Below are 13,430 nucleotides of genomic sequence, written 5' to 3'. Positions count from 1 at the left end.
CATGTCACATGACATTCAATAGAAAATACCTATCAAACTCATTGAGAGTGACAGCCGTGCAATAGGCCCCTGGCATGGGCCTATTGCACGGCTCAAAGGTACTATAGCACGGCTTCGCGGGGGGCTACTAATGCACGGCCGCCGCTCACACTGGCAAAGCGCCAGCAAACTACGTGCTGGCCGGCTGCGCTGCCAGTAAGTCTCACAGACCAGGCGCGGGGGAGTACTGCAACGTTAACGTGTACGCGCAGCTACTTTACCTAGCTAGTTGCATGTATTGCGGCCTTTGCCTACGGCTGGGCTTTTACTTTTGACTCTGATCTGCTACGTGGACCACAGTGATCCCAAAATCAAGACTTCATTTCAAGTTGAGAAACCGTAATTTGATTATTTTACTGTGCTTTTATACAAAATCATTTTCGGAAATAGACAAAGTCTAGACCTACTACTAGATCTACCGACATCTCAGATCGGCGTAACAGTCAGGCCTAACTCGATCTAACGTAGTGTAGAATGGGCATAGACCCAGCAGAGTTTGTGATTCCTGTGACTGTGTGGTCGAATCATGACGAGTGTTTGAAAGCAGTACACTGGGTAGTTTACAATTCTCGGCCTAATTGTTACATTTATTTTTGGGCCTTCCTGAGTTGGTGGTCACTAATTTAGTACTGTGATTGTGGACAAGGTGTTGTATAAAACGAATAATTTATGATTTTGTTCGTGCATTAGGGCACGTAATATCGCACTCGGCGCGAGATTCGCCACTGGTCTATTCAACGCGGCGCTACGCGCCTTGTTGAATAGACCAGTGGCTTATCTCGCGCCTCGTGCGATATTCGTGCCCTAATGCACTCACAACTCATAAATTATTCGTATATTATATCCCTCACAAATTGCTTCTCGTCCTCTGATTGGTCGAGAGCACTGTAAACAACAAAACATAATTCTACCATACACTTATCCGCGTATGACTATACTCCCTAGGGAAATGGTAAAAACTATGGGTGGTATTCTGAAATCCTTCCTAGGAAGAAATTTCTTCCTAAGTCAGGATTTTTTCCTAAGTGGTATTCTGAAAATCTTCCTAAGTTTCTTCCTAAGTCAACTTAGGAAGAAATTTAGGAAAGGGGCGGAGATTATGCAAATGAGGATGAGATATGCAAATTTCTGACTTAGGAAGAAGTTGGTATTCTAGAACGCACTTAGGAAAGAATTTTAGGAAAATATTTAGGAAAGCTTCGCCCATGTCCTAAGTACGCAGGGCCCATAGGAATACACGTAGACTGGTTATGCAGGCAATGCATCATGGCCGCTCTTCTCCTTGCACGCCCTTTTGTTGCGAACAGAAATATTCACGATCACGAGAGACTCCGAATAAATTCTCTTTCTCCTGAAGAATTCAAGAAGAACTACCGTCTACACTACGTAGATTTTCAGAGGCTCTGTGACATCCTCAAAGATGATGAGGGAATAGTTCGACACAATCAGGGTGCCAGAACAATTCCCGTAGATCTGCAAGTAGCAAGCTGCCTTCGTTTTTTGGCAAGCGGATCTTTTCAGAATGTGTGTGGGGATGTTTCTGGACTGAGCCAGCCTGCGCAGAGCAGGATTGTAGCAGCAGTGACTGATGCCCTGTTTGAAAGAGCACCACAGTTCATCAATTTTGGCCGATATGGGACTTTTGCTTCAACCAAAGCAAAATTCTCCCATATCGCCGGAATGCCAAATGTGATCGGAGCAATTGATTGTACACATGTGAACATTCGAGCACCCAAGGAAAACCCTCAAGTGTACGTCAATCGCAAAGGAAAACACAGCATAAACGTCCAGGCTATCGTAAATGCGGACCTGCAATTCGTAAATGTAGTAGCAAAATGGCCCGGATCGAGTCACGATGCATTCATCTGGGAAAACAGCAATATCTGTTCAGATCTTCGAAACGGGCGACTTCCCTCTGGATGGCTAATCGGTAAGTCAGCCAGCTGATCAGAAAGAAAACATGATTACGCAACACATCGCAGTCAGTGCGGATGCGCGCACACCACCAAGCGCAAATCGTGCATTATGCGCACCCGACCGTAGGGTTCGAACGTTCGATCCGTACGTGCACTCTCAGTAATCCGTAATCGAACCACTGCCAATTCATTGCATGCATACCGTTTGTGACCCAGTACAGTGCGTGCGCGTGAGTCTTCTTCTTCTTCTTCTTCCTTTCCAGTACAGTCCACCAATGAGGTGTATCGTCGTACTTTAGAGTGATGTGCAGTGTGCTGTGCAATTACTCCATAAAAACTAACTACGTGCGAGTAAAAAACCATGCATCCTTCTAGCGGAGCTGGATCTTTTGCACCTCCTCTTTAAATTGGTTTGTGGAGGTGCAAATGGTCGAACTTGGCAGTGAGTTCCACAATCGTATGGAATCGGGGAAGAACGATGTCTGGAAAGCCTGTGTTCGGGCAAAAGGAATATGGAACTTGTGCCCATGTCCTCTGAGTGAGCCTCTGGTGATTGGTATAAGGTAGTTGCTCATGGGTATATCTACTATGGAGTGAATGATACGGTGAATCATGATAACTTTATATTGAGCCCTTCTCTCTTCCAAGGTCGGCAAGTGTAGTTTGGAGAGCATGTCAGAGACACTGCTGGAGTTCTTGAAGTCATTGAAGATGAATCTGGTGTAACGGCGTTGTACCATTTCCAGACTGTGAGTAAGCACTTTGGTAGATGGATCCCAAACTTCACAACCATACTCGAGAATGGGCCGTAGTAATGACTTGTAGCACAGGATCTTGACATGTCTGGGACAAGAATGAATATTTCTCTGCAAAAATGCCCTTGTTGAATTTGCCTTTTTGGTAAGCTGGCTGACATGATCGTTCCATTTCATATTTCGCTGAAGATGGATGCCTAAGTATTTTGCTGTTGAAACTTCTTCAAGGGTTTCACCGTGTATTTGGTATGTTCTTTTGATGGGGTTCTTTTTTCTGGTGATGGTCAGAGCCTTGCATTTTGGTGGGTTGAAGTTCATGAGCCAGTCAGCTTCCCAACGTTGTAGGGCATCAAGGTCATCTTGGAGATTTCTGGCATCATCAGCTGTTGTGATTTTACGATAGAGAAAGCAGTCATCAGCAAACAATTTTGTAGATGTTGATGAAGATAGACAGTCTGGCAGGTCATTTATGTAGATCAGGAATAGCATGGGCCCTATGACACTGCCCTGCGGAACACCAGATGTTACTTTAGCTGTTTCTGATGTGGAGCCCTCGAGAACGACCTGTTGTGATCTATCCCTGAGGAAGTCTTCAATCCAGTTCAGTGTGTGATTGTGAATTCCATAATACTGCAGTTTACAAAGCAGGCGACGATGTGGTACCTTATCAAAGGCTTTAGAGAGATCTAGCAAGATGGCATCATGCTGCTCACCTCTATCTATGCCTTTCAGCAGATCATGGGTACTCATGAGTAGTTGGGTGACACAGGATCTTCTTTTCCTGAAACCATGTTGAGCATCTGTCAATATATTGTTGCTATCAAGGTGTGACATCATCTGGCTACACACAATGTGCTCAAGGACTTTGCATGTGATTGCTGTAAGTGAGATGGGTCTGTAATTGCTGGCTTTATTTCGCTCTCCACTTTTGAAGATGGCAGTTACATTTGCCTTCTTCCAATCCAGTGGGATGGTTCCTTGCTGTAGTGATGCTTGAAACAGAGTTGTCAGGACGGGTGTGAGTTCACAGGCAAGCATCTTCAAAAGACGAGAAGGGATGCCATCTGGTCCAGCAGACTTGTGGATATCAAGGCCTTCTAGTAGTTTTCTCACACCTGCTGGTGAAACAATGATGTTTTCCATTGATGGATAGGGGCATGGCCCCTTATCAGGAACATCTGTTAGGCTTTCACTGGTAAAAACAGATGAAAACTGCTTATTGAGTAGGTTAGCCTTGGTTTTGCTGTCTGTGTAGGTGACACCATCAGAAGACTTCAGTGGGTGGACCCCATGAGAATCACATCTTCTACTGTTGATGTAAGCCCAGAATCTCTTCGGATTGCATTTGGCATCAGGACTAACAATATTCTTCATGAAGTCGTTGTAGGCTTTACGGCATACAGACCGAGATTTGTCCTTCAACTGCTTGTACAACATAAAATCTTCTTGTGAACGTGACCTCTTAGCCCTTAGATATTGGCGTTTCTTCCTTCGGGATATCCTCTTGACTTCTGTGTTTATCCACGGTTGGTTGAACCGAGTAGATGACATTTTGGATGGTACATGGCTGTCTAAGATCCAGAGTAGACTGGTTTTGATGGTTGACCACATCTCCTCAACAGAGCTGTTGCAGTCATACTGTGCTGAGAAAGATGACTGAAAATCAAAGCATGTACTCTTCATAGCAGCACTGTCAGCTTTGTTCCACAAGTAGATCTTGTGTGGGATGGGCTTTTTCCTTGGAGGGAGTAAGTTTGAGTCTACAAGCACTATGTCGTGATCGCCAATGCCTGGGAGAGGAGAGCATCTGTTGACAAGGGATGGACGATTTGTCAAGAATAGGTCCAAAATGCTGCCCTTTCTGGTTGGGAAAGTGACCATTTGTTGTAAGTTACAATCCTGAAGGGTGTCCAAGAAATGAGAGTTGATATTCCCTGCAATTCGGCTACCAGCAGTAGCGGAAGTACTCCAGTCGATGTCAGGGAGGTTTAGATCACCTCCGACCCAGCATATCGAGTTCTTGTACTTCTGAATTGTGCTCGAAAGAAGATCACATAGCTTCTCCATGTATTCAATGTTGCTGGAAGGGGCTCTGTACAAGGAGCCCACAACAAGGGATTTCCGTCCCTGTAAGGCAATTTTGATGAAGACAGCTTCACAATCTTGTGAGGAAGGAAGTTCTTCAAACGCAATATCATCCTTGACAGCTATCAGCACGCCGCCATAGCCATCACTGCGATCACGACGAATAGCAGTATATCCTCCAGGAAATATCTCTTCTGACAAGACTGTTGGATTCAGCCATGTTTCAGAGCCAATTATTATGTCTGGATTTGAAGCATCAATTACAGCCCCCAGCTCTTCTTTTTTGTTTTTTATACTTTGGAAATTTATGCTCAAGACTCGAAGGGTGTTTCTCTTCTTCTGTGTTGTTGAAGGTTTGGTTAATTTCCCAGCTATAGGTGATGAGGAAGCAGCAGGCTCTGGTCCATGGCTAAGATCATCTGAGAGATCCAACGATGAATCAGCAGTGCTTAGACTGTCAAATGTGTTGCTGGTACTTATTGATACACTGGAGCTGAATAGGCTTGAGGAGAACTGAGGTATTCCACAATTTGTACATTGCCAAGAGATACTTGAATTGCAGAGAGCTTCATAAACAGGTGTCGACATAAGCATGCAATCAACATGGTACCAATGATTGCAATCGTCACAGGCCACTGCCCGATGTTTCCATGTGACGAGTGCAGTCCCAGGCAATCCGTATCGGCGTATGCTTCAAAATTTCATCCATGCATTTGCCTTTTTAACCATCGATATGTATAAATGACGGCAGGAATGTGGACAATTCAGGAGGAAATTCTTACCTTTTCAATCAAATTGACCTGTCGAAATCATGAAATCCAAACGTCATCCACACGCGTGCACTAGACATCTGGCATCTGCGGGAGAGGCGGGATACATCGGTACCGTACTACTACAGTACTACTGTACCGGGCGGCGTCGTGTCATAGTCGACTCATACCATAATTATTAGGACTTTTTACTACAATGTTAGTTGTGGAAGTAGCCAGGGTTGCAATGGGTAACCACTGCACTGTCAACTATTCAGAATCATAGAAAAATCATGGTAAGTGCCCGGTAGACATTGTGATTGTTACTGTCCATGCATGCATAACACTTTATAATTTTAGTCTTACTAATTCTACACAGAAAGATCCGTCTGTTTGGATTTTAAAAAAAAAAATTTCCTCTAAAATTTTGTAGATGATACTAATAGAATATAAATAGAATTTCTTTGCATTTAAATTTATACCAACCAATTGTTACAGCTTTCCTAGGGCGGAGTATCAGGCCTACTTACTGTCTGCAGTGTAACGTATATCAAAATGGGTTCTACTACTATCTGGTGGTACATTGGATTCTGCTCAAAGTTTCCAATTCTGGTACTGCTGAGTTCAAACTATGTCATGATGTGATGTTTTCATGTTTGACGAGAATAAGTTTACTTGAGGCAGCGCACTGCATGGGAAGTCATGTCATTGCATTGACCATTTAGTGTTTAAAAAAGTATTTAATAGACAGGGTCTAACATCTCAGACAAGTGACATGTGGAACCCCTTGTTCTATGTCGAGCGTAGTTATGCGTTTTTGAGATGAGGTGTGTGTTGTACTGTTGAGGTCTATCTAGAGTCCGGTCTAGCAACCGCAGATGTAAAATTAGCATCTTGAGACTCAACATGTTGAGGCATACAGTATGAAAGGTAGGCAATATATACACTTCATACATGTATGATGTAATATTTAGGTCTAAATTAATTTCATTTTTATTTTTGGTTAATTAAGTGAACTTATAAACACTATATTTTGTCAATTTATGGATACTCCTTCCCAAGCTATAAAGACCATTGTGTGTAGTTTCTACAGTAGCCGTTCTATTTGTTGATTATAACATTTACAAGTTTCGTACAATCAGGTTGTCTCAAATCTTGTGTTAAGGTCCTACCCTGCAATGCAATGACAAGTGTCTCTCCATGTCACATGTAGACTGACCATTGCCCTTGTGGCTTAAATAAGAATGTTGCTGAATTTATTGTCGATTCAAAATTCATTTTCAATGACAATTTCTTTGCTTAATGTCTTTACCGAAATATTTCCCACTCTTATTCTTAAATCATTTTTTTCCTATGATATCCGAATAGGTGACAGTGGTTATCCATTGCAACCCTGGCTGATGACGCCCGTACCACATCCCGCCTCTCCCGCTGAAGAAAGGTACAACGCTGCCTTTGCTAGAACTCGTGTCAGCGTGGAGAGAGCATTTGGTGTCCTTAAGGCACGGTTCAGATGCCTGGACAGTTCTGGCGGGGTTTTGTGCTACTCACCAGAGAGGTAAAGTAACTTAGTTGATTATGTTTCATAAATTTCAAATGTTCAGTAAACTGACTTTATTTAGTCAATCAACTCATCTTTGCACTTTATTATTATTGATATTATTATCACTGTTCTTATGTAGTGCATAATACCTTTGGCAAGGTCTCTAGAAGCTTTAGAGGGGAAACAAAGATAAAAACAGGAAAAGTCATTACATAAACACAATTCTTGGGCGGCATGTCTGCAACTACGTTTGCCAAGTAGTTTGTTGAAATTGTTTTACTAATGTTCCTTAAGCATTTACATTTAGCTCACCTGAGCCTTCGAAGTGGGCTATTGATCTCGCTCTTCGTCCGTCGTCCGTCGTGTGTAAGCTTTTACATTTTCATCTTCTTCTTGAGAACCCCTGACCGATTTTCACCAAACTTGGCAGGTACGTAATGTAGCATTCCTGGGGGTATAGGATCTCAATTTGTTCGAGTGGGCATCATTCCCTACCTGGGGGCCCCCAGAGGTGCTCAACCCCCCTACCCCCCCCCCCCCCCAAAAAAAAAGAAATCTTTAAAAATCTTCTTCTCTAGAACCAGAAGTGATAGAGCCAAGTTAATACTATGAATTAGTACATTGATGACTGTAGATTCAAGTTTGTTCATGGCGGATTCAGGGGTGGGGAGGGGTCCTAATGAGGCCCAAATTGCACATTTTCATCTTTTTCTTGAAAATGCCATTATGAATTTCCACCAAAGTTGACAGGTAGCATCCCTAGGGGGAAAGAATCTCATTCCCATCAAATGGGTACCATGCCCCACCTTGGGGGGGGGGGGGGGGGGGCCATGGGACCTAAATTTGGACCGAAATTGTAAATTTTCATCTTTTTCTTGAAAACCCTATCACTAATTTTCACCAAACTTGGCATGTAGCATCCCTAGGGGAATAGAATCTCAATTCCATAAATTGGGCACAATGCCCCAGGGGTCCCCCCTCGGGTAAGGAATCTTCTATACAGATTTTCTCTAGAACTGGAAGTGATTGAGCTAAGTTAATGCAATGATTCATTATATTGATGACTGTTGTTTTAAGTTTGTTCATGGGAGAATCAAGGGTGCCCTCCCTACCCCCACCCCTTTGGGACCCAAGGAAGCGGGATGGGATGGGGGGGGGGGGCAAATGCGGGCCTAAATTTTCATCTTATTGCTGAAAACATCATAATGGATTTTCACCAAACTTGTCAAGTAGCATTCCCATATGGTTAAGGTCTCAAAGTTTTGAATGGGCATCATGCTTTCCTTGGGGGCCCCAGGTGGTCTAAATTAATGATTATTAAATAATATTTTTCTCTAGTTCTAACCAAAAGTGATAGGGCTTTAAGTCTTTTAAGCTGCATAATCCAACATTCTATAAAGTACAGTGTACTTGGCAGGTATTTTTACCAGTGTGATAGAATATGTAAATGGACACCATGCCCCCATTCTCAAAGCTACCCCCACCATAAGTTTCCAATGTTCTCATGTAAGAGTCTGCAAGAATGCATGGAAGGTGAACTTGCGATACTCAGGTGAGCGTGTGACCCACGGGTCTCTTGTTTCATCGAGTCAACATTGGTAATACCATGGCTTTCTAAACTTCTGTAAATTTCATAGGTGGTTCAAGTACAGTGAACACCTTTTTGAATGAAGTCCTCGTGACTGGCAGTATTCTTTCATTGTATTGAAATTTCATTATAAGCGAACGAAAACACAACAAAGAACATGAAGTGGATAACGTTACAGCCCAAATTCTTACCTTGGTATAATCGGGGTTGTGTTAAAACCCTGTTTGTTATAGTTTAAGTGAAAAGTATTAATGATTTAAATGATATTTTGACAGTTAGATTAAAAAACTAAAATTTTAAATTATGATGACATGTAACAGTATGAACGCAGGAAAGTGCAAATAGCATTGGCTACTGAATGTATTTCATTTCTCTGTATCAAAAGATGAATGCAATTGTTGGGAAGATTATTGAAGTTATTTCTCCTTTAATATTATTATTAGGTAGTAGGAATAATAGATGGATAAAAACCAAATTATGCACTGCAATTTCATTTGCTACTTTATGTTTATTCAAAGATGATATATTTTTTATTAATTACCATTTCTATTGATGTTCTATTTCAGAGTGTGCAAAATAATAATGAGCTGTTGTGTTCTTCACAACATCTGCATGGAAAGAAGACTACCTCTTCCAGATGTCATCAACCTCCCCCATCAGGAAGCTCCTGCTGACGTGGATCCACAACATCCGAACAACGACCACCACTCTGGGCTTCAAACAAGGAATAACATTATTGCAAGATTCTTTGCTTGAATGTGCCATGACTTCATTACAGCTGTATGCGCGGCGATACGGTGCAGTTAACTCACCAAAAGCATATGACCTTGAAGTCTCATTCGCATAAAGTAGACAGTTTGTGTATGCAAAACCGCAGGGGAAGTGTTGCAGGACAATCGCAATATCTCACCTTCAGAAAGTCATCAAATGATTAAATCTATACAGCAAATTGAAGGAGAAACGATTTTCTAACTCACAATGTCACTTATTCTGGGTTCTGTTTAGGATAGACTTGTAAAAATGATGTCGAAATTAAGCTTCCAAAACAGAAAATCTGGTCTCAAAACAAGTGTTATTTTTTCACATTTTCCTTCATTGCTCCAAAATGAAACTTCGGTATATAACTTATGGTAGTATATCCATACTGTGTTCTAAATACCTTTTCTGTATCATTTAGCGCACGGTTATGTCAAGAAAAAATCAAGAACACAGTCACTTGTTGCCCACATAAAACCCATAGCATGAATAGTACATAATCCGATGTAAGGGTTTTCGTACTGCCTGAAACATTTGAAGCACATTTCAGGGTTCCTCTCCTGCCCACTCACTATCCTGTGGACCAAAAACCAAACCCTGTCGCATTCAAGTATGCGCTGAACCCGACACTGATTGGCTAAGCGTGCACTGACCAGTAGAGAATTTATGTGAAGGAAGATGATCTAGTTGTGCATGTCCAGTATTTTCTCTTAAATTGGGTTGTCTTTTTGCTCTCATTGCATCCCCTGAACAGAGTTCGGAGGAAACTCGTTACGCCACGTCCGCCACATCCCCCGCAGAGATTTTCTTGTGAGCGCTTGACTGGCTGCAGTTCTTCTTCGATCATACTCAAATTTGGCATGAAGGTGTATTATGGTAAGATGAAGAAGCCTATTGTTATTTGGTAATGGCGCCCTCGCTTGTTCCGTCTTTATACATGAAAAGGTAAATTAAACAGGATCTGCTTCTTTGTGCGACGCTGGACTTGTTTCTCGACCGATTTTTTTCAAATTTGGTATGTCAATTTATCATAGTCAAATCTATACACCTATACATATTGATAACGCTGCCCTCACTATTCCACCTTTTACAGGGTCAAAGGTCACTCTGATCATGTTAAAATTTGCATGCTTATTTAGGCAATAACTTGATTGTTACTGGATTTTACTCAAACTTGCTAAAGAGTTATATGGATGGTCATTCTACATGAAGGACACAATAGTTTGTGGTGACGGCGCCCTCAGTGTTCCGACTTGAGGCCATTTCGCATCTTGTATATGCTCTATAAGCCACATTTCTTGTCGGATTTTATTCGAATTTGCTATTGAAGTAAACGGGGAATTATTCCAATTAACAAAATTTTTCATTGCCAGCGCTCTTGTTTTTCAAATTTCTGTATGATGACATGTCATATTACTTATATTATATATGATATTATACTAGCCTCATTTCTCATCGGATTTTATTGTATCATGCAACAGTTGCCGTATTATACAACATTCTGGCCTAAATAAGTAATCCAGATGGGGGATGGGATATGGGTTCGGGGGATACATGTGCTCGATTGCGAGTGCTCTAGTTTTCACCTTAAACAGGAAACTTTGCAAGTGGTGAGTTTGGTGTATACAGACTACACGGTGTAGCAATATGTTAATCAAATGCATATTCATGCAGGCGCAGACTTACGTTCAGTAAAGAAAATGTTAACCCTTTCCCAAAGTCGCCTCGACCATAAATCACATATATCTTGAAAGAAACATCATCATTTTTTTCCAAAAATTATATGAAGGATGATATATTCATGTTAGATATGTTAAGTTTCGAAAGGATTTTGTGCTAAAATAAGGGAGATACGGGAGGTGAACTTCAATATTTTTATACCCCCGCCAAACGAAGTTTGAAGGGGGTATATAGGAATCAGCGGACGATGCAAATCTTGCGTCGCGAACTACTTCCTCAGTTTTCAACCGATACATAAAACTTGGCACAGATGTGTGCCTTGAGTTGTAGATGTGCAAGACGTATTTTTTGACAGTACCCAAAAGTACGTTGCCATGGTAACGGCATATTATGGGCAAAAATGGGTACAAATCTTGCGTCGCGAACTCCTCCCACAGTTTTTGATCAATTTTTATGAAATTAGGTACAGATGTTCATCTGAATATGTTAATGTGCAAGACACATATTTCCGCAGTGGCAAAAAGTGCGTTGCCATGGTAACGGCATGTTATTGGTAAAATATAGGGCAAAATGCTTCATGGCAAAACTGCTTCATCAGTGTTCTTCCAATTCTCATGGAATTCATATTGAATGTTTGTCTTAGGATATAGGTCAGCATGACACATTTCTTGACAGTGACAAAAAGTATGTTGCCATGGTAACAGCTCACATATTATGAGCCAAAATGATGGAAAATTTTGTGTTGCAAACTACTTCCTCAGTTTTTGCCCAATTTCCATGAAACTTGGTACAGATTTGTGCCTTTGGTTGTAGATGTGCAAGACGCATTTTTTGTCAGTACCCGAAAGTACGTTGCCATGGTAACGGCATATTAATGGCAGAAGATCAAGGAAAGATCTTGCGGATTTAACTACTTCCTCAGTTTTTTGACCAAAGCTTATGAAATGTGGCACACACCTTGATCTTGGTGGGAAGATGTGGAAGACATATTTTTCGGACGTGTCGGAAGCTGCGTTGCCATGGTAACGGCATATAAATGGCAGAAGATCAAGGAAAGATCTTGCGGATTGAACTACTTCCTCTGTATTTGACTGAAGCTCATGAAATGTGGCACACACATTGGTCTTGGTGGGAAGATGTGCAAGACATGTTTTTTGGACGTGTCGGAAGCTGCGTTGCCATGGTAACGGCATATTAATGGCGGAAGATCAAGGAAAGATCTTGTGGATTGAACTACTTCCTCAGTTTTTGACAAAAGCTTATGAAATGTGGCATACACAATAGTCTTGGTGGGAAGATGTGCAAGACATATTTTTAGGACGTGTCGGAAGCTGCGTTGCCATGGTAACGGCATTTAAATAGCAGAAGATCAAGGAAAGATCATTCCTTGGGTAGGACTGTCGTCAAGGGGCGGGGGTATTAATCACCTTAAGTGATATTTCTAGTTTTTTTGTCCTTCCCTCCGCACAGTGTTCGATTACCATAACAAATTCAAATGCTTTGGCCTTTCATCAGTGAGTTACTTGCACCGTATCGCCGGGGCGCATTACCCCCTCACAGTGTTTGTTAAGTTTTGTAGAAAATGGTTGAGATTGCATGAACAAGCAATAAATGAATCTTAGATCTTATCTAGAACCAGTGGTGATAGAGCTATTCCCTGGTACCTTTTATGAAATTAGTGTATTGATGACTGATATTACAGTTTTGTTTAAGGCAGAAAGGGGGTGCCTTCCTTGGGACCCAGTATAGGGAAGGAAGGAGGGGTCCTAATGTCAAAAATGAGGACTAACATTGGGCATTTTCTTCTTTTCGAAATCCCCTGAAAAACTTTCACAAAACTTTGGAAATTATCAGGCCCAGTGTAATAGAATATGTATTTGTTCAATTTATCATGATGGAGTTTCAACAAACTTTGCAAGTAGCATTCATAGAGGTATATTATCACCATGTGTTAGAATGATAACCATAATGGCAAATAAGTGTAAATGTTGAGAATGTCTAGCCAAAGCATTGCTCTGTTAATTGCATCCCCCAAACTTTGTTTTCAAGAATACTATTGATTTGGCCTCGTTGTACCGCTACCCTCTCTGCCACCGCCGCATCAGCCTCAGAGATTTTCTTGTGAGCGCTCTACTGGCTGCAGTTCTTCTAAGGTCATATTTAAATTTGGCATGAAGGTGAACTATGGTAAAACGAATACTCCTTTTTTTTTTTTGGTAATGATGTCCTTCATTGTTCCGTCTTTATACACTGTACATGAAAAGGTAAATTTGAAAGGGTTCGCTTGTGTGGCGATAATAGGTTTGTTTCTTGACCAAT

The 13,430-nt window shown here is 41.5% G+C and overlaps 1 protein-coding gene across 1 annotated transcript; it reads left to right on the top strand.

Annotated features, from left to right (window-relative positions):
- Positions 1-1,719: 1,719 nt before the first annotated feature.
- LOC139716938 (putative nuclease HARBI1) lies at positions 1,720-10,236 on the top strand. The gene is made up of 3 exons (XM_071628462.1): positions 1,720-1,969; positions 6,913-7,102; positions 9,242-10,236. The coding sequence occupies exons 1-3, from the start codon at positions 1,720-1,722 to the stop codon at positions 9,429-9,431; spliced, it is 630 nt and encodes a 209-aa protein (XP_071484563.1). The 3' UTR covers positions 9,432-10,236.
- The last annotated feature ends 3,194 nt before the right edge of the window (positions 10,237-13,430 follow it).

Source organism: Diadema antillarum, unplaced genomic scaffold (genome assembly GCF_040938485.1).
Source record: "Diadema antillarum isolate AM-2024a unplaced genomic scaffold, OU_Dant_1.0 scf00000071, whole genome shotgun sequence".
NCBI classification, from domain to species: Eukaryota; Metazoa; Echinodermata; class Echinoidea; order Diadematoida; family Diadematidae; genus Diadema; species Diadema antillarum.
Note: the sequence above shows the minus strand (reverse complement) of the source record. Positions and strands in the feature narration are given on the sequence as shown.

Bases quoted from the DNA above. Each gene is read 5' to 3' on its own strand.
- LOC139716938 (XM_071628462.1), top strand. From the start codon at position 1,720: ATGCCAAATGTGATCGGAGCAATTGATTGTACACATGTGAACATTCGA. The intron at 1,970-6,912 runs GTAAGTCAGCCA...ATATCCGAATAG, and splicing joins TCCCTCTGGATGGCTAATCG to GTGACAGTGGTTATCCATTG. The intron at 7,103-9,241 runs GTAAAGTAACTT...GTTCTATTTCAG, and splicing joins TTGTGCTACTCACCAGAGAG to AGTGTGCAAAATAATAATGA.